General features: G+C 51.2%; 11 protein-coding genes across 11 annotated transcripts; 8 read left to right on the top strand and 3 right to left on the bottom strand.

Moving 5' to 3' along the window:
* Window positions 1-256: 256 nt before the first annotated feature.
* On the top strand, window positions 257-2,969 carry IAR55_006601 (uncharacterized protein; the record flags this gene model as incomplete). The annotated part of the gene is made up of 4 exons (XM_066949681.1): window positions 257-293; window positions 385-556; window positions 682-1,961; window positions 2,053-2,969. The coding sequence occupies 4 exons, from the start codon at window positions 257-259 to the stop codon at window positions 2,967-2,969; spliced, it is 2,406 nt and encodes an 801-aa protein (XP_066799975.1).
* A 242-nt stretch (window positions 2,970-3,211) lies between these two features.
* On the bottom strand, window positions 3,212-4,984 carry IAR55_006600 (uncharacterized protein; the record flags this gene model as incomplete). The annotated part of the gene is made up of 5 exons (XM_066949680.1): window positions 3,212-3,272; window positions 3,343-3,419; window positions 3,546-4,543; window positions 4,612-4,676; window positions 4,731-4,984. 5 exons carry the CDS (start codon window positions 4,982-4,984, stop codon window positions 3,212-3,214), a joined length of 1,455 nt encoding a protein of 484 aa, XP_066799974.1.
* A 277-nt stretch (window positions 4,985-5,261) lies between these two features.
* On the top strand, window positions 5,262-7,067 carry IAR55_006599 (mitochondrial 37S ribosomal protein mS29; the record flags this gene model as incomplete). Its single annotated transcript, XM_066949679.1, has 9 exons — window positions 5,262-5,343; window positions 5,414-5,502; window positions 5,574-5,645; window positions 5,712-5,813; window positions 5,872-5,983; window positions 6,043-6,135; window positions 6,192-6,471; window positions 6,523-6,667; window positions 6,723-7,067. 9 exons carry the CDS (start codon window positions 5,262-5,264, stop codon window positions 7,065-7,067), a joined length of 1,320 nt encoding a protein of 439 aa, XP_066799973.1.
* Window positions 7,068-8,456: 1,389 nt separating this feature from the next.
* Window positions 8,457-9,258, top strand: IAR55_006598 (uncharacterized protein; the record flags this gene model as incomplete). Its single annotated transcript, XM_066949678.1, has 3 exons — window positions 8,457-8,834; window positions 8,988-9,079; window positions 9,180-9,258. The coding sequence occupies 3 exons, from the start codon at window positions 8,457-8,459 to the stop codon at window positions 9,256-9,258; spliced, it is 549 nt and encodes a 182-aa protein (XP_066799972.1).
* Window positions 9,259-9,718: 460 nt separating this feature from the next.
* On the top strand, window positions 9,719-11,764 carry IAR55_006597 (uncharacterized protein; the record flags this gene model as incomplete). The annotated part of the gene is made up of 4 exons (XM_066949677.1): window positions 9,719-9,976; window positions 10,084-10,188; window positions 10,268-10,366; window positions 10,439-11,764. The coding sequence occupies 4 exons, from the start codon at window positions 9,719-9,721 to the stop codon at window positions 11,762-11,764; spliced, it is 1,788 nt and encodes a 595-aa protein (XP_066799971.1).
* A 170-nt stretch (window positions 11,765-11,934) lies between these two features.
* IAR55_006596 (uncharacterized protein) lies at window positions 11,935-12,640 on the bottom strand (the record flags this gene model as incomplete). The annotated part of the gene is made up of 3 exons (XM_066949676.1): window positions 11,935-12,001; window positions 12,177-12,275; window positions 12,390-12,640. The coding sequence occupies 3 exons, from the start codon at window positions 12,638-12,640 to the stop codon at window positions 11,935-11,937; spliced, it is 417 nt and encodes a 138-aa protein (XP_066799970.1).
* A 712-nt stretch (window positions 12,641-13,352) lies between these two features.
* IAR55_006595 (uncharacterized protein) lies at window positions 13,353-14,573 on the top strand (the record flags this gene model as incomplete). The annotated part of the gene is made up of 4 exons (XM_066949675.1): window positions 13,353-13,679; window positions 13,752-14,315; window positions 14,385-14,447; window positions 14,517-14,573. The coding sequence occupies 4 exons, from the start codon at window positions 13,353-13,355 to the stop codon at window positions 14,571-14,573; spliced, it is 1,011 nt and encodes a 336-aa protein (XP_066799969.1).
* An 869-nt stretch (window positions 14,574-15,442) lies between these two features.
* Window positions 15,443-16,515, top strand: IAR55_006594 (uncharacterized protein; the record flags this gene model as incomplete). The annotated part of the gene is made up of 6 exons (XM_066949674.1): window positions 15,443-15,664; window positions 15,749-15,884; window positions 15,960-16,109; window positions 16,170-16,295; window positions 16,361-16,429; window positions 16,505-16,515. 6 exons carry the CDS (start codon window positions 15,443-15,445, stop codon window positions 16,513-16,515), a joined length of 714 nt encoding a protein of 237 aa, XP_066799968.1.
* An 864-nt stretch (window positions 16,516-17,379) lies between these two features.
* On the top strand, window positions 17,380-18,020 carry IAR55_006593 (uncharacterized protein; the record flags this gene model as incomplete). Its single annotated transcript, XM_066949673.1, has 3 exons — window positions 17,380-17,619; window positions 17,678-17,816; window positions 17,881-18,020. 3 exons carry the CDS (start codon window positions 17,380-17,382, stop codon window positions 18,018-18,020), a joined length of 519 nt encoding a protein of 172 aa, XP_066799967.1.
* Window positions 18,021-18,934: 914 nt separating this feature from the next.
* IAR55_006592 (uncharacterized protein) lies at window positions 18,935-22,880 on the top strand (the record flags this gene model as incomplete). The annotated part of the gene is made up of 10 exons (XM_066949672.1): window positions 18,935-18,961; window positions 19,019-19,117; window positions 19,183-20,183; window positions 20,366-20,747; window positions 20,809-21,159; window positions 21,212-21,569; window positions 21,619-21,740; window positions 21,796-22,200; window positions 22,262-22,756; window positions 22,815-22,880. The coding sequence occupies 10 exons, from the start codon at window positions 18,935-18,937 to the stop codon at window positions 22,878-22,880; spliced, it is 3,306 nt and encodes a 1,101-aa protein (XP_066799966.1).
* Window positions 22,881-23,943: 1,063 nt separating this feature from the next.
* On the bottom strand, window positions 23,944-25,248 carry IAR55_006591 (uncharacterized protein; the record flags this gene model as incomplete). Its single annotated transcript, XM_066949671.1, has 1 exon — window positions 23,944-25,248. One exon carries the CDS (start codon window positions 25,246-25,248, stop codon window positions 23,944-23,946), a length of 1,305 nt encoding a protein of 434 aa, XP_066799965.1.
* Window positions 25,249-25,409: the final 161 nt, after the last annotated feature.

Raw genomic sequence — 25,409 nt, 5'->3', positions numbered from 1 at the left:
TGCTGAAGGCATGTCGTGTCTTGTCATCATGATGTGGACGAGATAGGTGGTAGGATGAGGTCACTCTATAACTGACACACTTTTTATTAACCGGTCACTCACCACCACCATGCTGCCTTCGAAATTTGATCCCGTTGTCGTTTTTGGATCGCGTTAAACGATTGTTCATGTTTGTCCTCTGCTCTCTTTTTTCGACAACTTAACATTGTCCCTCTCTTCATCTTAGACGTCTCCCCTTCGTGAATGACCACACAGGATGCCACCATCCCCAGGCAAGATACATTCACTACCTGGTACGTCCATCTCTCTTCTCTCCGGCGGCAGAGGGAGACTAGCGCTGACACCCAATCACTCATTTGTAAACGCGTAAACAAACATTCACAGTCAAAGTCCTCTATAGTATCGATACAAGTCCTCAATCCTACGTCACCGTGCTGCATGATCGGCAGGATGTTTATGTCCATACAGGTTCTCCTGGATATGGATTGGAGAGCGATCAAGGGCCTGTAGGGAGCTGTTCATTGAAGGCTGTAGCCAGAGGAATCTGTTTTGCAAGGTAAGCAGCATGATCCCCTTGCATTGATCTCCTCCTCTGCCACCCATGAACCTTTCCTCCCAAACCACTAGAACTCCCTGGGACTGGCTAGTCCCGTGGTCGCTTCTGCTGATTCTTCGCTGTAGCCCCGAATGCATACCTCATACCACCTCTCTTGACTTCTCTGTGTATAATCTCGATCCCGCCTTTCGTCGTCCTTCCGTTCGAGCGTTCCCCTCATCGCCCGCAGACGACGCATCCTCTTGGACGGGTCGAGGGTTTCTCTCCTGGTCACTCGGTGAGCCTGATCAAGGTTCGACTTTGATCAAAGGTCGACTGGTGCGGGAATACGAATTCTCATCAACATATTTTGCACCAGAAGGAGGGTTAGAAGGTCTCATGGCGGCCGCTGCATCGTCGAGAGGAAGTAGAGAGGAGATGGACGGAAAAGGTTGGGGTCTCGAAGTTGGAATCAGTCTGAGACAGCTTAATCCTGAAGGGAAAGTCGAGTTTCAAGGGAGAAAGGAGTTCGAAGATATGCTGGCAAAAGGACGAAGTGTATCGGTCAGCAGTCCCGCTGCAATCCCTGCAGTAAGATCGTCACCTCACCCCTCAACGATTCCGAGACCAGGCGACGGTACGCCGACAGTCACTGGTACACCTCAGCCCGGTCCCAGTGCATCAAGTACGACTACCGTCCGACCAATGGCCCATCCCTCACCTGTCCCAATACATTCACAACCACAATCTCAATCTCAATCGCAAATATCTCGACCATCCTCGGCATCAATACCCCATCGAGCATCGTCATCATCCCTACCTCCATCATCCCTTCCTCCCCATCCATCGTCATCGAATTCCAACTTGAACGCTCCTTCATCAAGTCGACCATCGTCAGCAGCAGGCAACCGACAACCAGTGAAACCTGAACCTCCAAGTCAGGCTCCCTTGAATCAACCTGAATCGTCTCGAGCTGCCTCACAACAACGTCAGATCACTCCACCTCCCATTCCTCGACCAAAGTCACCACCACCTTCTACACCCTCCCGATCAAAACTCCACGCTCTTCTACAAGCAGATGGCATGATGTCTCCTAATCTTGCGAGACATCTTGCATCAAATCCAGTTCTTCGCAACCTTCTCAAAGCTGTTCCGTCCAACTCTGGCGCTTTGACCGCGTTGAGAAATATAACAGGTATCACAGGACCGGGCCCCGGTCAAGAGAAGGGAAAGAAAGCAGATAATGGTAATGGCGATGGGGACAAGGACGAGTCTCCCGAAGCTACCACGCCCACACCGACGCCAAATAAGCCTTTACCCGAACTAAGGAACATGCGAGATGGCTGTTGTAACTGTGGTACAATGGTTTCTACTTGTTGGAGAACGAAGAAGATGAAGGATGGGACGCCGAGAAAGGTATGCGACGGTGAGTAAAGCGAAGCATCCCGCCCTCGTGTCTGCTCGCTGTGGTGCGTTTTACACCATGAGTTGTATGCTGACTGTGGTTCATAATTTAGACTGTGGCCTGTACTTCAATGAGCATAAGCGTATGCGTCCTCCAGAGCTATGGGGACAATCACAACTCAAGCCTGGTGCCTCGCAAACGACCGCCGGGTTGACGCAAACTGCCAACGAGACCAAACGCAAACTGCCTCACCACGATCCCTTCTCTGATGGCCCTGCTACAGGACTCCGGTCGTCCCCTCGACTAAATCGAACCAATTCGGATAAGGACACGCACACGCTGAGTAACGATCATGCTTCGTCATCGAAACATCACGGAGGACATGTTGTCCCTGAATCGCCCAGGAAACGGCAGAAGACGGGCGGAAAAGCTGTTCCTCATCCTAGTCCGCGCATGACTACGAGGGCAAGTGCGAAGGTTGATCCGGCTAGCACAGGCGCGGATGGCGACTTCTCTGCGGAAGCATTTGGCTTTTCACCCAATACTATCTTTGGGACATCGCCTGTCGGACCTGGAGGTAACGGTGAGGGACAGAGTATAGGCAGTGTGATGAGTGGGATGATGTCAACTCATGGACATGATATATCTGGCCTAGCGACTGGTGCAACAGCATCAGGAGTTGCGGAGGGCGACATGGATTTATCGGCTTTACTGGCTCAGATGGAAGGAGGAGTGGATGGGTTCAGTCTCGATAGTCTGTTCACGGGGATGGATGGAGCCAGCGGCGTAGAATTGAGTCAGGAGATGATGGATCTCTTGGCTGGTTGGGAAGGCCAATTAGGAGCCGAAGGTTTTGGCTTAGATGGAGGTGGGGAAATGGGACATATTAACGGTCATGGTCATGTGCACAACCATAATCATCACCTCCACCACGGTCAAGGGAATGGTAGCACTGGTGAAGAAGTGCCCTCGACCAACGATGGAAATGGTAACAATGGCACTGGTGATTCTACCGCTCACGCACCATAGAATGTAATAGGAAGGATTTATAATGTCAACTGGAGAGATGGTCTAAGAGTCCTGTTGTTTGAAATATAAATCATGTATGGCATATGTGCATGGTATAGTTGTTACAGACAGGGTGCATGTTACAGCTTAGCCAATTGACCAGAGAGGAATGGAGAATGGTTGGGATACTTTTCCAAAGAGAACGGACCAGGACTGATCGGTGGACAAGGATCGAACACGAATCGAACAGGGGATTGATGGTATCATTGGAATCGCTTGTAAGAGTGTTTCTCGTATTCCTTTGTCCTGTTCGTTCGCTTTGGTCTGACGGGGGAGACGTGACGAGTCAGCAAACTAGGGGTGAGGCATCGAGAGCGATTTGTTTGGCACTTACAAGACTGGGACACGGGGTTCGACAAGAGCTCTTTTCTGAAGAGCGAGGAAACGATCTTTGAACAAGTTACCTTCGGGCTGTGAGATGATTGATATATCAGCGATAGGTTCCTTTATCGAGGTTCCGCACCCCATTTTGAGGGTATGTGCGGACATCGTACACCTTTCGGGCCGCAACGCAAAAGGGAGGAACATCGAACCCACCTTGACCTGCCTGAGACTCTCTGCCAGATCTTCTCCCAGCTGAACTTCCACCCTGTTCTTGACGACTCTGTATTTACCAATCTTCTCTCCACCTTTCTTCAGCTGTCTCTCCTTCTCCTTCTTTGCCAACTTGGCCGCTTCTTCCTTCTCCTTGAGTTCCTTTGCCCTTCTCTCGACGTCCTTCTTGAAAGCCGCCACTGACGATACCGAGTTGGCCAACTTTCGTTTCTCCTTCTCCGCCTTGAGCGCCTCTTCGATGGCCTTCTGTTTCAGAGCTTTGTTACGCTGAGCCTGAGTCTTTCTCTTTGAAGGTTTCTTGATAGCCGTTGATGCCTCGTTGTCGTCGTCCTCCGAGTCGGAATCGCCGGTGGTCTCGCCTACACCGACCAACATGCCCGCTGCGAATTCTGATACGGTCTTATCGTTCTTCCTAGCCTCGATGACCCCACCCAGCTTCTTCACATGTTCCTCTAGCTCGGCTTCCCGCTTCAACACCTCCATCTCCTCCTCTACAGCCTGTTGCATCAACTTCGCATGACTCTCCGCCGAGGGGTTATAGCTCAGTCCCGCTTCAGGTATCTCTAACGCTTGTCCTGCTTTCACCTGATTTTCAAGATATATCTCTCGTTGTCTCTTAATGGTGACTGGGGTCTTGACTTTACGCTTGACGATGGTCTCTTCCCCATATCCACCCTTCGCCAGACCTTCCACTTGATCTGATCCGGTAGATTCGGTCCAGACATCTTGGACGGATGAAGGATCATGCCGAGTGATAGAAGCAGAGGTCTGACCGGTCCCGTCAGAATGCGCGGTCGTCCGTCGAGCGATCCTACGAAGTCGTTCTTTTTCAGCGGAAGTGATGTGAGACTTGTTCTTGTTCTTGTCGAAAGAAGTAGCAGGTGCGGTGGGTCGAGCAGTGAATGATGGGACGGCAGAACGTTCAGATAGGACAGCGAGGGATCGGAGTGGTTTGTGAGCTCGTTTCGCTCTTTTGGCGACTGTTCGGCATGTACGAATATCAGTCGACATGTCATAAACCTTTCCGTTGACAGCTCGCAAGGCTCACCCTCGACATCTCCGACCGTGTCCACAGTGAACAGCTGATCATTTGACTTGGCAGCTACCCGTCCGCTGTGATCATCTGGTCAGATCCAAACATCCCGTTGCATAATTCTTGTCACTCACCCAGTCGCTCTCTCTTCCTCTCTGCCTTGTTCCAACGCCTCTTCCTCATCTCTTATATCAATGTTCTTCCTCCACGCCTTCTTGCCCTTTCTCGAAGCTTGACCCAGAGTCGAAGGAGCACCCAACTCGGTCGTCCGTGTGGAAGTCAGAGCTTTACCTTTCCCCTTGTTGGACTTTGTGCTGGCAGCAGAAGGTCGATCATAGGGTTTCGTACTTGAGGTAGCAGCGGATTTGGAGGTAGTGGAACGAGCCATCTTGTCTATCCTGTGCGATACGGTACAGCACAGATGGATATGGTGAGGTATAGATATATAGATGTGTTGTCATATATGGTGGACCGGGTGGACGTATAATCTTTCCAACTTTTTTGTAATAAATGTGAATCGTATTTTTACCCATTTTATCCAGAAATGTCCGAATCGCATCCTACCACACATTCACAGTTATCCATCCATCCATCAATCTTCCACATCCGTATTTCTCTTTCCGTACTTGTCTGCCCTTCAACATACAAAACGGCTCGTCATCAAGATGCGACCTATCGTCCGATTCGCGCCCACGCGTCTCTCGAGAGGTCTGAAAACTTCGGCTCCTGCTCTGGCGCCAAAGAAAGGTAAGCGCTGACCCGTCTCCGTACCTTCCGTCTCTTTGGCATGAGCTGATCCCAAAGGTCGGTCTCAAAGCCGCTTCTAGTCCGGCTAGTAAAGGACGACAGGGGTTCAATCAGAAGAAGAAGGAGTCTCCTTCGGGAGGTGGTGGTGGGAGTAGCAATGTGAGCATGAATACGCATGATCTGATAAACAGCTCGGAAATTGATGAGGGAATTTGTTCTCTATCTCGCAGACTTCGATCTCACTCAGGTACTCTATGTCTGGGGACCCCCCAGACTTGTCGGACCTTCCTCGGTTACAACCTGTGAGCTGTTGAAAGGCGGATTTCTCGAATGCCGTATCAGCTGACCATGTTCTCAAATCAATCAAGGACAAATACCGATCAGAACACGTTGGTAAACCTACGACTTTCTCAAAAGGCTCTTTTGAGAAGCTGAAAGCTTTTGGATTACCGCGAAAGGTGGAGAAAGAGGTGAGTGCCGAACTGATATATCATAGCCGGCAAAGTGGAAGCACTGACACTCCAACAGCTCTCTACGAGTGGTGGACCTGCGAGCGTTGTTCGTGAAGCGACGGTGGATCTTGCAGAACGACTAGATAGCGCCAAGAGCGGAAGCAGCAAGAAGGCCCGATATGTTCTCAGTGAGCTAATAGCATCAGGCTGTTGGGTGTGACGGCAAGCTGATCTGTGACAAATGTAGCCGGAGAAAGAGGTAGTGGAAAGAGCATGCTCATGCTGCAGTCTGTGTCTTATGCCCTTGAGAGCGGGTGGGTAGTCCTGTACAACCCCAAAGGTACGCTCGAAGTCTCTCCTGCTGCTCAACTACTGCTCGTTGACACGACAAATCAGCTACCGAATGGACAAACTCTTCTACACACTATATCTACGATCCCACCTCTCAGACCTTCGCCCAATGGCAGTCTGCTCAACAACTGCTTTCCACCTTGCTTGCGACCAACAAAGACAAGCTCGATGCTGTCAAGCTCTCTTCGACGGTAGAACTTGCCCAAGGAAAGACTGTTGAATCTGGTTCGAGTTTGAGCGCTTTGGTCCAGATTGGTGCAAAGGACGACAGGATGGCAGTGAAGGCTTTGGATGCGGTCATGAGCGTTTTGGAGAAGCAGACTCAGTGAGTTCGGGTCTTCATTCTGTCGATCGTTTCGTGCTGATCGTTAGCTAGATATCCCGTTTTGTGGGCTCTCGATGAAGCGCAAACCCTGTTCACTACTTCAAAATATCGAGCACCGGACTATACCCCTATCGAACCGTATCATTTGTCTACTCCTAGATTAGCACTTGACTTCATCGCTGGTCGTCGTGCTTTCGTAAGCTCTGCTTGTAGCTTTCTGGGTGGCTGTTGACTGATAATCCTATTCCCAGTCTCGCGGAACGATTCTTACCTCCCTCTCTCTCTCTGATCCTACAAATCTCCCTTCACCGTCCTTGATCACTGGCTTATCTCTCCCCTCTACATCTCCTGTCACGCCGTACACTCCTCTGGATCCGTACCACTTTGAGCACGCTTCTTCCGGATTACAGAAGATCGAGATCCCATTCGGGGTGACCTCGCAAGAGGCAGTAGGGATCTTCGACCTCTGCGCAAAGAAGGGTTGGGCTCCTGGTGGCACGGACGAGCTGTTCATGGAGAGCTTCACGGCAAGTGCGGGTAATCCAAGAGAGATGGTGAGGGGTCTGGGCAGGACTGTCTTGGCTTTGACAGCATGATAGCATGGTGGCATGAATGGGTGCAACCAGTTTCACCACGTCTTGAGGTGCATGGCAACAACCCGTACCGGATACATATCTAACTAAACTCGCAGCCATCTCTGCTAATCCAGACCTATTGCTTGCTATTCTCGGAGATCTTCTGATCGCCCCAGCTTAGAGCGGTGGAGTTCTCCTGAGGTTACCCTTTTCACCCTCGGTGGTATGGGTCTTGGTATTGACATTTGTCCTTTCGTCTGTTGTTGTTTGCGAATCGGATCGCTTCAAGTTCTATTCGGAAATCGACCTAATCAGCAGCTCGGTGACTCTCCCTCTGAAGTAGCGGACGCAGAATCACTTACCTCTATCCCACTCGTCCATATCTAGAGCGGACATGCCGAAGACGTCCTTGCTATCTCGGTCAGCTTGTGAAGTGTAAGCTGAGCATGAACTTTTGGGTTCTGCATCCCAACCAGATTGTCAGCATCATGACCACCGAAAAGGTGCGAGAAGCCGTAGATTTATTGGGGATCACTGAAAGGTGAACGCTGTGATGAGATCGACGACATACTTGGACGGTTCACAAGACAGGTGGCGATGCCCATCTTGAGTGTGAGATCCCCCCCCTCACCATCACTTCCCTGCCATTTGGACGCATGCTGAGTGTCCTCCGATTTGGCAGGGTCTGTAATGCGGCTGGGCTGCGTCCCCACCCCTTCGTTGCTATCAGAAAGGTCTGAAGCGTTGCTCACTGATCGCAGAGGGGTACATTTTGGAGGTCTCCAAGATCTGACGGGTCCAGACATGTTCCTGGATGACTTGAAGACGAAAAGTTGTGTCAAAGAGGTACGAAGCCTATGACTATTGATGTGAATTATCGTATGTCATAGGTTCTGGCACAAAAGCAATGTGACAGGTGTGGCCTGTTGTGGTGTTCCATCTCCTCGTCAGTCGTGTTCACTGCATGGTGCTGCATGAACAGCGGACTCGTTGCGCAGCCTTCCGGCGAGAAGGCCGATCTCGGACAATGAATATGAAACACGTTGAGGAGAGTTGAGAAGCGCGGAGACAAACTGCGTTTGTGCTGGCCTGAGGTGCACGCAACCGGTGTGCTGAGAAATTTCACATAGGCCTCCTCTTTGCAATCGAGCCTCGCGAGTAGCATGATGTAGCTATATCTGTGATACACCCACACCCATATGGATAGAACGATGCTCACTTGACATCTCTTGACGCGGTCGCTGAAACGAGGGCCCGAACACATGTTCGCTGTATCGAGTCCCCTCATTTAGTCTCACTGCGTCCGAGATCAACCGGTAAGTATAATTACAAAGGTGAAGTCTCGATCGATTGTTCAAGATGCACTTTTTTGTGTGTCAATATATCACAATTCCAAGTAACATATACACCATGACAGCTCTTCGACTCTTGCCCCGTGTCCTTGCTCGACCTCTAGTATCCAACCGATCCCTCCGAAGCTCACTATCCACCTCTATCCGTCTTCTCAACAAGAACGAACCCCTCTCAGATCCCTACCAGCTCCCACTCTCCAACCCTGATCTCGCCTCGCTCGCGTCGAGATCGACGAGCGCTCTCTCGGAGAATTCGGAAGAATGGGATATGCCCCAACCGCTCGATAGGACTGGCGAGGATGAGCAGACTCTGAGGGCAAGATTGATCTATCAGACGAGGAAGAGGGGGACGCTGGAGACGGATTTGATCTTGTCGACGTTTGCGAGGGATGAATTGCCGAGGATGACAGTGGAGGAGATGTTGCAGTTCGACAAGGTGAGTGGTTGAGGGGACATGTGTCAACTCGTCATGTCTCTGCGACACAGACGCTATGGACATGGTGGGAAGTGAGAGCGGAATGCAGCGCTCGCAAACGGGATGTCTCATACAAAGACATCTGGGCTTGGGCTCATTCTACCTCTGTTGCAGCTGCTCGATGAACCCGATTGGGACATATTCTACTGGTCTGTACAAAAGCGAGAGCCTCCCCCCAAATGGAAGGACACAGCCATTCTTGCCAAGTGAGTCGCTTGATTCTCAATAGACACTATCCATTTATCTCTTACCTCATGATGCGATGTAAGGCACAATTGACAATAATGAGCTGACTCACCCTCGCAGACTCATCAAACACGCAAAGAACGAAGGCAAGGTGGTGAGGATGATGCCAGAGCTGATGCAGCGTGAACCTGAACTGTGATGTTCTTCAGTGGGGGAATTTGCATGCAGTGGCGGAAGGATATACAGTCGATCGCTGGACGATATAACAATAGACGATCCATCTGTTCCGACTCATCGATGAAGCATGTATCAATAGTGCATTTGTTTTCCGACAAGGAAGTGCTGCTGCTTGAACGGTACATACAGATTGAAGACGGTGTGTTTTGGCAATACGAGAGGTTTGGTGCGATAGGATGTGCCTCATTCTGGTATGATATTAATGGACGCTCGAATCTCTTTCAAGGTCACCCTTCCTTTCCCCCTCTGATCAGCTTACTCGTTAGCTCCGAAAGACGATCAAAACCTTCACATGATTGACAGCTTTCACCTTCCCATTCTTTCTTCTCATTCCTTGTTGTCCTCTTGCTCCCTCTTCACTCCTCTTCATGCTTGTCCAAACCAACCTATCATAATCGCTAAGACATCAGCGGATCGCACGCATGGACCCTCCGCGAGTGAAACGATACGTCGATCAGATCGTCGTCCGACATCCCTCCTTCTACCCCGACCATGGCGGACCGGGCTGGTATCCCGAGCTCCAGTATCCTACCCAAACTCGACTGGCTGTCCGGTACAACCCGTTGTTGGAAAGGGAGGTGTATGTCCAGCTGAATGCGGTGTTCTTGAGTGGGCTCAACATGGATATGAGTAAGGAGGATGTGATGAGAGTCTTGGGAAACTTTGGAGTTGCTCATGAGGTACGTCCGCTGTCTCCCACTTTGCCATGCCCTATTCCTGCCGCTCCGAGCAATCACTTCGAGAAACGAGCGAGGACGACATGACAGCTCAATGGGCTTTGAATTAGGCCAAAATCGCTCTGTTTCAACCTAATAAGAAGCAACCAGGGTACCGTATCGCGATCATCCAGTTTCCTTCAGCTCGTCAGGCAGAAGACGCCATGAATTTGGTCGTGAGTGCTTCGCTCTTTTTCTCACCGTTCCCTGGATTCTACCGGTTCCGAAACGACTGACATCATTCTTCTTGATCAGAACGACAATCGGCACGTCTTTCGTTCGCAGGAATTCAGAGCACGATACTCAGAGGTCAACGCCAAAGGTCCCAATGAAGGGTCTGTTCGAGATATATTGGTGAGGGTCGTACCATCTCATATCGCTGCAGCCGTGCTAATTCAGACCTCAACTTGCTTTCCCCGTCATCAGCTCGTTCGAGAAGAATTTTCCCTCACTCCTCCACACGTTCCCACTGTCCTCAGTTCCAACCAGCTGCCATTTCCCCATCCTCCATCTGCGACGTGGAATGCAGTCGGTTATTCTCGGAATGCTTCTCGAGGTAAACGCAAATCGTCCGAAGACGAACCTGCTCGTGAGAGCAGCAAGCGAAGCTGGGATCTTCGATGCGACAGAAAACGTCGACGCACACTGTGTGACGAGGAGATCTCGTGCCTTCCTCCATTTTTTCAAAGCAATAATGGCGATTCCGTCACTTCAAGATGGACTGATCAGACTGCCAAGAACATTACAATCTCCTCTAGGCAGAATGCTGTCGCCCACTTATCTAGAACGGCAAAGGCAAACCGCGCGTCTCGCCCATTGATAGAGAGATCAGACTCCGATCATCGCACGGACCACGACTCTGGCCAGCGTCGCAAATTTTCTCGTTGGGATAACCCTCGACCGTACTCCCGTGGCGACAGATCCAAGATGCGATCAAAGGGAATCCAAACGGATTCGTCAAACGACGAGATCGGAGAAATACTTGCACGCAACCGAGTTGAGATCAGTAAGGGCACAGTGGCAGAGGCCAAGACCCTTGATCTCGTCAATGGCGATAAATTGACACCAAAGCAAGTCAGGCCGCTCAAAGACGATGAACACGATGCAAGTCTCCCCAACGCAGTATTCGATCACAACGTCGAGTCCGAGCCGAGCTCCAGCTCGAGCTTGGATGTCTTCCCTACTCTAACTCCGACGACACAACCACCCGCGGAGGCCTCCAATCCTTGTCCCAATATTGATATGAAGTCTCTTCGGCCATTCGCCCATCATTTTCTCCCTGCTGCGGCATACGAGGAGCCCAACTTCGTTTCAATATCCTCTGACGGCGACAAGCTCCTGATCACATCCACCATGGGTACACCTCTAGTCTCAACCGATGCCACAGACACCAACGTGTCTGCCGATAGTCCCGAGCTCCTCCTGACCGCTATCGCAGATCTGACCGATGAGCAGCGGCAGGTCCTGAGAATCAAGAGGGTGTGGAAGTTGGACGGCAGAGTCGGGGAGATGTGGAAAACGAGCAGGGGAGGACTGGAGCTAGCCTCGTTGAGGGGGAGTGAAATGGAGGTCGTAGGAGTGCTGGACTTGAGCGCCGGAGATGGCGCGGAAGTGAGCGCGACATCGGGGTCAAAAGATAACGCAAAGCCGATTCAGGCTGAAGCCGCGATCATTCCCGATACTCAAGAATGTCCAGTAGCTCCATCACCGCTTCATGTCCCACCCTCTCATATCAGTCAAAAGCACCTCTGATCAGGTCCATGCGTTGTTCTCCTGTGTTCGTCAAGGTATTCCTTTCAAAAGTGTTTATTCCCGCTGCTCGTTGCCTCCTGTAGATCAGTTTCCTATGCGTTTCTCGTAACATGCCATCATTCGTACATATGCATCATGTTGACGTTCTTCTTATCATTTGCAATGGAGATCTATCCTAAGAAGTTGAATGCGAATAGATGGAGAACCACAGAAGCAGCGCAGAAGTCGGCAAATGCTCTGTGAGATCCAAGGGATGGGTTAAGGGCAGAGAAAGTAGTGCGCAGCGGCCAGACAGTCGTTGTAGGTGAGAATATGTATCGAGCACAGAGGAGCGAGAGAGAACAGCGAGTCGAGTCGCGGACGATCAGTTCCAGATGCAAAGCCACCATGAAAGGGGAGAAAGCACCCTCACCTTTCTTGCGAGACCTGCTTGAACTCTCCATCTCTACCTGGTGCAACCTGCGCTCTGAGTCCTGCGAGGAGTACGAACTGGCCGACAGTCGAGCCGAAGCTGCAAGATCGGTCCGAGCACCATTAGTCACCAGCTACGAAAGCGAGATCGTCTCCTTCCATTATCTCGCCCTTGTGCCTCGCGGAATTCAAGGACAGCACAGAGTTCACTCACCCGCCCGCAAACGCATAGAACGGATACACCGTTATCAAGACCCTATACGCGAACTGCAAAACTCCCGAGACGAAGATGAACAGCAGGAACACATCGATCAGCTTGACCCGTGCGGGAGTGGTGGATCTGTAGTTGTCAATCAGGGAGTTGAAAGATGATTCGAGAGCTGCGGAAGATGGGGCAGTGGTCGTGGTCGTGGAGGTGGTTGTCGTCGATCGAGACGAGGCTCCGACTGTGGGTTTGGAAGTCATTGAGTTGGAGGTGGCGGCGGTGGTGGTGGTGGTGGCGGCCGATATTGATCGTTGTAGACTAAGGTTCTAGTGGCCGAGCCTTTTTTTGGGTAGAGTATCTACCGTGTCGAAGATCAATCATCTAATGATGGTGGTGGTTTGAAAGCTCGACGTGCAACGAAGCCCCAACACGTGGAGGGGCAATAAAGACATGGGAGAGAACCTATTGATGCATCTCACTTTAAGAGACTGACCGAGCTCGGACATGATCTCCGCGATCAATCAGTAAAATGAGACTATTACGGCAGACGATGACCGTTCCCTTCGGCGAGGATTCATTCCCCTGCGTTTCACAATCGGCTTACGGTCACGATTACGATTACGATTACGATTACGATTACGATTGTACAACGGCTTGACAACATATTACTGCTACAAATGGTAGACAGGGGTATGGACAGCACAGAGCGAACATGCTGGGATACTACTGTCTCGGAATAGGACGCAGCTCGCCGTCTGCGTCGCTTGCCGACGTCTTTGAGTCTACCACCTGATCGTCATGCCGAATGAACAATGATGCGTCAATGTGGTCTGACCGAGGTTCGAAGGTATATAAGAGAGTGAGGATTGAGGCTGAACTGTTGACTTCGGCCCATCGCATCTTAACGTGTCAACATTCTGCAGTGCAATATCCCCGTAAATCTCAGACAACTTCCACTCGCGCATAATCAATATGCTCCCTACCCCAATTCCCAATCATTCTCGCAGATGGTGGTCACCACCCGACATGTCATACCATGCCAACTCTCGTTTCGCTTGGCCCTCGGCACCACACGTTCAAGTGCCCCCCGTCGGTACAGGTGCGAGCGCTAACATCGGTGCTGGTGCTGGTGCTGGTGCAGCCGAAGCTGCTGCAGCCAACTTCGCTGCGGTTCACGGTGGAGGTGGCGGTATGTACCCACCTCGAGGCCCCGGAGGGTATTACCATCTTTACCACGACGGTTATCATCGAGTGCGGGGCGGGAGAGGTGGACGTATGTTCTTCAGGCGATTCGTCTGGGTGAGTCCGCTATCATCGAGTAACTCAACGTCAGATGAAATGCTTGACTGATGGATCCACCTCGAAATGCAGCTTGGTATCGGTTTCGTCGGTGCATCATGGTATTTCCACCACAAACAACACAAGAAGGAAGAACTAGAACGATTCATCACGGATCCTCGGTCCTTCAAGACCTGGACAGAGAAGTACGACACCCACCGTGACCTTCCGGTCGATCACACTCTGGCCAACGGGAGCAACCTCAACAACAATGTCGCTGCGACCCCGACTACTGCCACCGAAGTGCCATCTGCCCCTTGGCACTCTGATGAGAGATGGAGAGGCGGATGGGGCTGGAGGTCGTGTCGAGAACAGAGAGAAGAGAAACGATTGCGTGAAGAAGCACGAAGACTCTCTCAACAACAAGAACAGCGATCCACACCCATCCCAGCACAACCTCGGGCTCCTGTCGTCCCAGCGTTGACTGCTGTCGCCGCCGATTCGGACGTGAGAATCGACCCGACTGTTCAGTCTTCGACTTCTACTGCCCAAGTGTCGGAGAATGCAGACGTGAAGAAGATCCGAGAGGCCGTCGAGAAGCTCTGGGGGGAGAGGAAACAGACCGCTCTGGAAGAGCAAGACAAGGCCAAAGAGAGGGTGAGCAATCTCCCGTCCCATCATAGATTGCGATGCATGCTCTGACGTCATCCGGAATGGCTCGGGTAGGCAAGAGAATACGCTCGTGATAAGCTGGAGAAGTTGAGTACGGCACTCGAGAGTCTTCGAGAGGTGAGTGAACATGGGCGTCTCAGGGATAAGTCACCGCAAGATTTTGCTGATGCCGAATGACGATGCTAGTCCCTCAAACAGGATGCTAAGCCTGATCCCAAGACGGACGACAAGAAATGGGTCTAATCAGCCTGATGTCGTTGACATAATGTGGCTTCTGTAATGAGGGGACTTTGTAGCTGTCAAGATATTTCTTGTAGATCCATGTATAGATTTCACACTGTTCGCACACCGTACCAGACATGGTCTTGCCACCATCTTCCTCTAGAATCGCTTCGACCTTTCCATGTCTCAGGCGAGTAGTCGTCCCTACACCTGCACTTTGCATGCATATTTCGGTAAGATGACTTGATCCACCACAGAGACCCATCCGATGGTTACACTGAGTGCAATTGGTATGCACATCGACGACTGCATTCAGGCATCAGATCCTGTTGTATAGGACGAAAGTGGACGTTGAGTGGCGAACATGTTGGTGGGCCCCCGGGTCACGGGTGTAGAAAGGTTTGTGTTCCTGGGAATTGATGGATGATACGGTAGCGCGGCATTGTCAACTACCAAAAAGGGGTGGGAAACAACCTTGTTCATGTTTACATAATAATTGATGACATCACTGTACAGTTTCACAAAATCACAGAGGTGATTCTCGTGGCGCCTGATTTCGTGTAGCTTATTTGTCACGATAGGGGTCAGACAGAAATTCAAAATATAAATACATTTGGAGACCGTTGTGGCGAAGCAGGATAGGGGGTCTGATTTCGGCACGTTCTGACCGCTGTCGTTGTCGTGAGCCGTAGCATAGACGAATAGGGGGCCTGAGACCAAGATAGGGGCGGTACGAACCGGACTGCTGATGCACATTGAATGAGGATAGGGGGCAAACCATGTATACCAGGAGATGTATATAAGAGGAGAAGATCCATGCATCAGATTGGACCTCCCATGTCGCCACTGCTCCTACCTTTACATACCTTTACTCATAACAACACAACAGCATGTCCTTGACGTATGCCGACGTATATGATGCTGTCCAACTCCAGCATTACTTTACTCCGACCCTCACCTATGTTTGTGCGCCAGGCGGTCTGACTGCGGTCCACCCGTTCACGCTCACGCCGTTCGCCTATGACATAATCCTCTGCGTATCGGATCTGGCGCCGAATGTGTCCGAAGGCCTGCTCGAGGACATATTCAGTTCCTTTGGCGAGGTTGCCCTGGTGAGGTATTCGTGCAATGTTCCGAGCGACCGCAGTGCTCTCGCTCAGTACTTCAGGCCAATGCTGATGGGTTATGATTGCCAGATCGTCATCGCTCGCTCTAACGCTCAGGCGTTCGTATTCTACCTCGATCAGAACGACATCGAGCTTGCCATGAGTAGTCTTCGAGGTGAAGATCTTCTGGGGAAGAACTGTTTTTTCAACTGGGGATTGCTATATGGTAAGGTCCTGGAGCGAATCGCCATTGGACGCTCGAAATCCGTAATCTGATGATCTGTTCTATCTGTTGTGATAGGCTGGAATGCCTCGGGCACTCCCACAGTTCGTATCCTTACCGAGCTTGATTCGACGGCAAGACCATTGAATCGAGCCATCGCCATTCGAAGGCCAGAAGAGAAGAGTCCCAAGGATACCGACATCTCGCAGGTGGAAGTGTCGGTGAATGGTAGGTGACTACTGTATGTCGTGCGGAAGAACGCCAGATCTGACTCTCGATTATACTCAGAAGTCAAGTCCGACACTGCTTCCGAGACCGTCTCTCCCGCTGAGGAGCCCACTGATCTCACGCCGGTCATACCGCCCACAACAGTCTTGGTGTCGAAGCCTGAGGTCCTCAAGAGATTCGGACAAGGTGAGTAAGAGCCTTGGATGGCTTTACATGCATCTCTCATCACTGGCTGACTGTGAATGAAACAGGATGGATCACGCTTGGCTCCAACATCCCAAACAAGCACCCAGTCCGTGGTGCTCAGAACTGGAATTCCAGTGAGTCTCATCCTGATCACCCTTCCACCCACACATATGCTCCACGATCGATTACAGACTGACGTCTCTCGACAGGTATCTGGTAGTGATCATCCTGTAGTCATTCAATGTTGCCACTTTCCATTTGCATATATTTACCGAGCCTTGACACGATGGTGCCTTCCCGCGTTATTACCATAACTTAAAGAGCAATGAATGGACTTGGTCATGCTCTGAAGCCCATGCATGGTCTTCTGGGATCTTGTCAAAGTCCCATCGTGCGGATTCTGCTTCCGGCCATTGGCGAATGAGATTTGGTGATTTGCAGTAAGCGATGCTTCTGTCCTGGTTCGACACACAGCAAATGGACCGCTTTCTGCCTCTTCTCTGGCAACATCGACTTGGCAGTCATGATTTGGATTTGAGGTTCGATATGTGACAGTGAAAGGAGGGTGGTACGTACTGTTAGGACAGTTCCGTAACCCCCTCCCCGCTGTAGCCCCAGTTCTACCTTGTCATATACTTGACTCTGTCCGTGCGAAGGTTTGAGGTGAAACCCCTCTTCCCTTCCTCCGATTTTGAATGGTCGGTAGGGGGTACACTTGTGCTTGGGTACCACGAGAACGCGGTCGATAGGGGCTGCAATTTTACTTGCTTGGGTACTGCTACAGCGGCCCTAACCCCCAATTAGACTTCAGCCACTCCGCGCTTGGCTCTTGGTTTAGGGGGCATTTTGAATGGTGATGCAGTGTAAGGCGGATTGAATGGACACTGGGTGCGGACCAACGCATACGAAGATGTATGAAAGACGGACCTTTTGGACGAAAGGATGCTATCCCCCTCTGTTCACGTCGCTTTGACAACTTTCGGCAATCGCAGTCCTTGTCAACAGGCATCATTATATGTGTTCCAAATAATCTTAAACACCTTACCACCTTGTCACAAACCAGTACAGTATTCTACAATACATCATGTCGATGCCATTCTCGGCCCTTTTGATCGACCCGACCTCTTTCCCCCATGCTTTGGCTCGAGCCATCCGTATCCGGAAAGGGCTCGAGCAGCCTCCAGTCGAAGGGGGCTTCTATCCTCGTCCGATCCCGTGCACCACGCACTTCTTCAATACGACCATCTTCGTGGGTGGAATGAAGCCGGATGTCAGGGTTGAGGAGGTCAGGGAGTTGGCATTGGTATTCGGTGATATAGCTGGGGTCAGTCGTTTCTCCTGTATGAGGGTGACTGTCCATGTTCACTGACCTGCGCGTTTAGATCAACTTCCTCGAGAAGGGAAGGGGATCCATAGCCTTCATCACCTTCAAGACCAAGGTCGAAGCCGAGTCGGCAATGATAGGTCTGCAAGCCCTTCGGCTGCGAGGGTCTACGCTGAGATTGAACTGGTCGAGGGATGGTAAGTCTGGCTCAGACGTGAGATATCACCTCCGCCGTCCACCGCTGATCGCGCTCTTGCTCAGATGCCAACCCCGTCATCACCTTGCACGATGTACTGAGGTGGTATCGGGGGCAGGAGCTTCTTGCCCGGACATGCCCCCCATCTCCCCCGGTCCACTCTGCCACTGTACCGCGAGACAAGGCTTACTACAAACTCGTTTGAACATTGTTCCATGCTATGCTACGCAAATTAATATCAAATCGGGACTTGAAACGACAATGTAATGCATGGTGCCACAATTCTCCGTACAAGATCCCAGAATGCTCTCTACATATCACATGAAACGCTGAATGAAAAACAAGGGACAAAAAGGCGGAGCATGCCGCCACTTGATTGATCCATAATACATTGAATTGATACCATCCCATGTACACACACACCCAAAACCCCCGTGCTCGTTTCGCAAATGCTATCTGATTGTTCATCAGGTCGTTCTGCATTGTTCATGATCGACGAACAAAAGACATGATCACCCTCGACACCAGACAGAGAAGAAAGAGTGCCACCTGGTGATAACCCCCTGTCGATCTTGGGCGCTTTGTGTGATCATTAAACCTGGTCCAGAGTGAACGTCAAATATCAACATACTTAAACCCGGTCCCTCCGCTCTCACAACTTGAGTTTCTTCCTTTCATGTAACAATCCACTCATCACTTCCACTCACACTTCCACACATCCCTACCACCTCAGTCACAGCCTTTGATCATCATCGCTCATCTTGACATAGTCAGAGGTCAGATTGCTGCTGGGTATCAATCGTGAGTCACTGCAACGGTTCTTCTCTTCTGTGGAAAAGTGGAGGTCTGTGTGCATCCTTCATCCCGAGTTGGCAGACACCATACACCACTCCAGCTCGGACACCCACCCACACACCCTTCCTTTGATGAGGACCAAGCTGACCCTTTCTCTCCTGACTTCGTTCTCCTCTTCCATACATCTTCTCACTTATATCACCCTTTACGTCGATACATACATCCGCATCTCACTCTTGCGAAGCTCCGTCCTGCAGTCACCTGCATCAAGCGCAACCACCGGTCGATCCCAAAAGCTTGCTGTACTTCGCCACCACCGACAGGATGCAGGCGGGCTCAAGGACTGTCAACGTAAGTCTCAGACCCTCAGTCTTCCCCTGCCATGTACTCATCAACGATCATTCTCAGCCGGGAACCCCTCATCAACATCATCCTGGAGTCAACCAGGTCTCGGAATCTACAGGTCCACAGCAGCACATGGTTAATATGAATGGAGCTATTACTATGGTGAGCATCAATGAGACTGAATGCGATAACTTAGACCCCGTGTTGATCTTGGCTTCACCATCCAGCAGAATCCTCCGCCTCCTCCCCAACAACAACAACAACAACAAAACCGAGATGCTAAAGCGTCAGCACAACGTGCACTCGGAGTCGCTTCCCAGCATAATTCTCAGCACATGACTCAACAACACCCACAAACCATGGCATCGGCTTCAATCGGTCAGGTGGAGACTCAGCGTGGAGTGGTCTTTGTCGATGCTCAAGGTCGACACGTTCAAATGCCTGTCGGATGGCAGCAGCACAACGATCCCAGGCAGCCAGCCGGCGGTTCTGTCAACCACACTCAGCTACAGTCGATGTATCAACAGCAGCCGCATCCCGCCCAAGTCCGTCTGCCTCAGCAACAACAGCAACGACAACATCCTCAGTATTCACAGAACATTCACTCTCAACGTCAGATGCTGCCTCCTCAACCCCCTGTTGGAAGTCACAACACACAACAGCGAGGCTCCATCACACCATCGGTGCGACCGTCTCCTCATCCTGGGCAGTCTCCGGCAATGCTTCAAGTCCCACCTCCACCTGCACTTAGGCGAACTGTCAGTCAACATGCCTCTCGAAGTGCCTCTCCTATCCTTACGCAGATTCGATCAGGTCAGTTTCCGACGTCCCAAGCCATGCAGTTGTCCGCCTCCGCTACAGCTGTCACCGGGAACTCCCCACTCGCTTTACCGCTCCCTGCCACGACTGTCCCAAATCATAGCACAGAGGCATCTCCGGCTGTGCCTCCCAACGTCAGTCAACCTGGGACTGCGTCGGAAATAACATCCTCTAAAAAGAAGAAGAATGCTAGAGTTCAAGGAGTTCCTCTTCCCAAACGTACTAAATTACCTGTCGCAACTCGATTGCGACGATATTCGAACAGGGCTTCGAGGCTCGAGAAGATGTTGATGAGAACACAGGAGGCGTTGGTCGTAGCTCGAAAGGAAAAGGAAGCAGCGGAAAAGGCTCTATCGGATCGCCAAATCGAGGATCCCCGGGTGTCCTTCAATCATGAGGTTTTGAATTAGTGAGTATTTACGGATAGGACAAAGCTGACATCAGTTTGCACCGGGCTGGATACACAAATGCTGCCGAGGCGATGAAAGCCGATATGGCGAGGTCGATCATTTCCAAGCAGTCTTCGAATTCATCCGATCCCCTTCCAACCAACGGGCAGTCCAGCGATGCCATCGCGGGCATTTCATCCAGTGATGCTACTCTGGTTGACGGGCACAACACATCCTTCGAGACTAAGACCTCTCCTAGCTCACCTTCAAAGATCGCATCTCCATCAAAAGCGTCAGCTCCTGTTGGAGATCGTGCAGTCGATGATGCTCGCTCTTCGGCCTCGCCTCACCGCATCCCTCCAAAACAAGTCACCACCCCTGGTGATTCCATTTTTGGACCCGAAGATACCGAACATACAGCTTCGCCAACGAAGGCCAGTCCCACGAAGTCAACTCCAGCTCCTCAGCTGGACACTGTCAAAGCAAAATCGTCACCACAGGAGAAGTCAATCTTCAACTCTCCTGCACGTTTCACTCCTCAAATCGAGGATGACTCGCAACGGGACCTGGGATTCCTCTTTGTGGTACGTTCCCGCTTTTCATCCTTATTTTCTGCTCTCGAGCGTCGTTGACGAGACATCTCAGTGGTGGTCGATGTTCCTGGACGTCAAGCGTTTGGCAAATTCCAATCACAAATTATTCCAGACCGGTCCATCTCAGCCGAACTCGGCTACTACTACAGGCAACAGGCCTCCTTCCTCAGCAGTCGCCGCTCGCATAGCGGTGGCCGCGCCTGCTGTAGCTGTCCGTGCTGCTTCAGTCGACTTGGCGCGTGGATCAGGTGTTGGTCAATTGTCTCAAAACGACGATGACACCCAACTCACTGCACAGTTGCAACGAGCGGAGACCATGCGTCAAGCTCAGCAGGCACAAATCAACGCCCAGCAAGAAGCTTTGAGGAAATCTGTGGGGTCGGACCGGCCCAGGGAAATTAGTGTAAGTCCATGAGACAGGAACGATACACAGAGATGCTAATCCAGTCTCATAGACTTCGAATCATACACCAGGACGTGTCCCTGTCTCGATCGATGGCGAGGCTTCAGTACTTATAGGAGGTCCTCAACAGCTCGTCCAAACCGGACAGACTGTGCTGCTGCCACAACAACACCCTGAGCAATCATACGAGCAGTGTCAAGAACAATCTTATCATCATCAGCCGCGCGAGCAGTCTCCCGGAGGTATCGTACAGCCCAATCATCTACAAGTACAGTCTCAGATGATGTCGCAACCGATTTCTGCCAACGTTCCGCCAATGGTTAGCCAGTCCCGCGGCACCAAGCGAAGTGGAGAGCCGTCGCCCACGGAAACGCCGAGCAAAAAGGTCAAGTCTGTGGGAAAACCCCCGAGTAAGTCTTTCATCTTGTCGATGACGAGTATGACCTGATCGGTGAATAGCGCCGGAGGAGCATCAACGTCAAGCTCTCGAATTGGCTCGCCAGTACATGCCGATGCCTCCTGATTTCCCTCAATTACCAAGTCAACCGGGCTTCGCGCCGTTCCAGCGCCACTCTTCTCAGGTAAGTCGAAGATTCCCGCTGTGGCCGACACTCTTCTAACGTTATCCGTATGGAGGAGCTCTCACGACCACCGACTGAAGCTCAAATCCAATATGCTCAGATGCAGGCCGCTTACGCTCAACAACAAGTGAACTTTCGTGTCAGTAACTCGCCAGCCGCTTTCACGGGAATATCTCCTGGTCAGATGACGGCGCCATCGCCGATCTCCATGACCTCGCCGGCGGTCCACATTCCCGCTTTCCAAGCTGGTATCCAGGCTCTGCCTGTGCAGCAAACGCCCATTCAGAAAGGGAAAAGAGTCAAGCAGCCTGCAGCACTCACAGTCGACACCAATGGTAACAATGTTGATCTTTCTGAGGCGACTCCGACGGGAGGTTCGACAAAGCGCAAAGGTCCAGCTCCTAGAAAGCAACAGCCTCCCAAGAGCGCAACGGAGAAGCCTAAAGGCAAGAATAACAAGGTACGTACACGATGATGTGGATGACGTACGAATACTCGGCTGATATTTATATGGACAATAGGGCGGGAAAGGTGGCAAGCAAATGATGCCTGAACCGAGTGTTGCGCAAGATGGACCCTCGAATGGGCCAACACTTGGTCGGGGTGGATACGGCTCCGTGCAGAGCCCACTCGAGGGTACGAAACTTGTCGGTCAATCTCTTCCAAGCACTTCCCAGTCTCAGATGTTTGACATACCCGACCTCGATACGTTTGTCAACAGTTCGAGCCAGCAGCTTCCAGCCTCTCAACCGACATCGACTCAGCAGCTTCACCAAGACTCTCAATCGCACCCTCAATTCCAGTTTGGTGGCAGCAAAGCTCAACAAGTGCAGCAGCCACCTCAGCAACATCATCTGTTGTCGACACCTCAGCAGCAGCAGCAGCAGCAGCAGCAGCAGCAGCAGTCTACCATCGACCAGCAGCCGCCATACGACTTCTCTGCTGACTTGCTGAATGGGTTAGATTTTGGGAGTGGAAGCTTTAATGCAGGAGAGGACTTTTCCATCAATTTAGATGTGAGTATCTGCTAATCGTTGCGTTGGACTTGATTCGCTAACTCAACGGTATGTGAAGGATTTCAACTTCTCCGGTGCTGCTGACTCTCATGAAGACTGGAGCCAGTACGCCGATGGCTCGTAGATCACAATCCCAACCGACTGGCTGATGCAGGCAGAGCCGATCTTCTCTGAGTCTGGGCCAAAAGCCAAAAGCTGAACGTCTTGTGTCCTGTTTCTTTTCTCTATACCCATCATATCCTTATTCATATACCTCGATATACTATCATTCACCGTAACTCATCGCCCAGCAATTCTACTCCACATTACCCATATTTGATGCCCTTGTTTGCTATGCTATCATGTCTTCGTCGCCTTTGCCTTCAATCAAAATGTGTGCTACCTATACCTTCCCTTATATTTGGTCTTATTCGCCCATGTCCTCTGTACAACCTAATTCCTTGACTGCTCTGGTTTGTCAGGTTCGTTAAGGTGAAGACGAAGGGATTTCGGCTTTTATTCTCCTTGCACCACCACGCATACGTTTCTTTATCTTGACTGCTTCACATTCATCATTGTCATATATCACATGAGCCTGGATTGTAAATACGTACACACATACAGCACATTCATGCATTTTGCTTCTGACTGGATCGCGACATTGCTCAGTCGAGCTGCACAACGCGGCCACAGCATACCGAGGGTTCGTGCAGCTTTCTGGAGGGATGTCAGAGTCGTACTGTACTTTATGCATTGCATAGGAGTACTATCGTGTATGGAGTTTACACAGAAACCTACTACTGGATGACAACACGTGTATAAGAGTCATTTATAAGTTGAACACATCATCGTCACTGTCCTAGCACAGCCGGACAGGACAAAGGGAAATGAAACAGAACGGAAAGACGAAACGAAACGGATGTATGGGATACAGTATTGAGTTCGGGACAAGGTATGGAGACGGGATACTGAAATGGATACCAAGTACCCTACCGGTAGAAAAGCAGAATGTGAGACATGTCTGCAGAGAGCAAGACGTTCTGAAGAGAGGACCGATGACAGGACGTCAGGAGCTTGATCTGTGGGACGAGCGAGGTATACAGAGGAGAGTAGGGTGACGAGATGCTGGCGATATGGTACTTTGAGATGTATGACAAAAGGGCGAGTCGTCTCTGATGTTGTCGTGGAGGCAGTTCCGAGACGGTCGTCTATCTCCCCACGCCGGCTCTGACGGTGCCCACTCTCTGACGTTGACATCTCAATCCCGCTTGAGCGACCATCCTCTCGCTGACCGTTCTACCGGCCAACCATTCCGGTTCCGCCCCGCCATCTTCACTCAACGATCTTCCATCAGTATCGTAAGGGTGAGCCGAATGTCGAGGTCTGGGTCGGAGCAAACTTGGTCGAGAGTGTAGATGGGGCGGTTCACGCTGTTGTTGTTGTTGTTGTGGTGGTGGTGGTGGCGATGGCAGCGCTGAGTAGACAGGAGCAGGGGCGGTGATCGCGATCGGGACCGGAGCGGGCACGTATGTGAGAGGTGATGAGGAAGATCGATTAGAGATTACGTGGAGGGTTTCTGTATACGAGGAGTAAGGTCGTAACGTCTCTCTGGTATCTGTCGATTCCATGGAAGCTCTCCCTTGATATTCCTCAAGTTGTTCGTCTTCGACCTCGATACACTTCATGTCCTCATCCATATCCTCGCAAGAGTTCGCACCCCCATACATGCTGACGATATCTTCCGCTCTGACCGCCTCGAAACTCGCTTCGCTCGGCATGCTGACGTTGCTCGTCGTCGAGACATTACTGTTCATTCGAGAGTAGCTCGGTCTGGTGAGAGTCGAAGAGTTAGACCGATGGAAATGGATCAGACCAGGTCGATATCTCATCGGGACGGGATCTTGATCGATCAGATCATCATCGTCTCCATCTGCTTCGGCCGGCGATGATGAACACGCCAACATCTCCTCGTCATTCTCTTCAGCATCTTCGAATCGTCCATCGTCAAATACGTCTTGTTCTGATTGCGATTCTATCACTCGTACTTGATGAAGTCGGACAATTTCACGCTCCCTCTTCGTCTTCTTGCTCTTCTTCTTCTCCAATGACGACATTGCAGCTTGTGTAGCTGCTGTATTTGGCAGAGGTAACAATCCCAGTTCGGGGACAGCTTTCGGTTTCTCTGGCACAGTCCTCGGTGTCAGATGTAGCATGACATGTCTGTCGATCGGGTTCTCGTCGTATCCATATTCTACATCGAACTTCCGCTCCGGACCTCCTCTGTCATCTTTCAGGTCCTTCATCGCCGCCGTCAGTCCAGCCGTCATCCGTTGTTTCAGTGCTGAGGAATATCGGCGCAGTGAGTCTGGAGGTGAGACCAGGGTGTACGTCGTGGGTGAGGAGAAATCTGCGTGATGCGAGTGTGACGCAGACGGCGGAGAAAGGGTCTGATGTGGGGACGGAGTTAGGGGAGGAGCAGAACATGTCGAAGAAGTATCGGACAAGTATGACATGGTGGTGAGGCTGTCGTGGGAACCGTCACTCGTTTGATGAACAATCGGTGGCCGAGGGAATAGATGAAACGTTGCTCTTGATGTGTTTCGTCTCGTTGCCGTAAGTATATGATCGTACACCTCGTGATGGGAAGGTGAGATGATTTATAAGGTCGAAGTCG

This window comes from Kwoniella newhampshirensis, chromosome 14 (genome assembly GCF_039105145.1).
Source record: "Kwoniella newhampshirensis strain CBS 13917 chromosome 14, whole genome shotgun sequence".
Classification (NCBI taxonomy): domain Eukaryota; kingdom Fungi; phylum Basidiomycota; class Tremellomycetes; order Tremellales; family Cryptococcaceae; genus Kwoniella; species Kwoniella newhampshirensis.
Note: the sequence above shows the minus strand (reverse complement) of the source record. Positions and strands in the feature narration are given on the sequence as shown.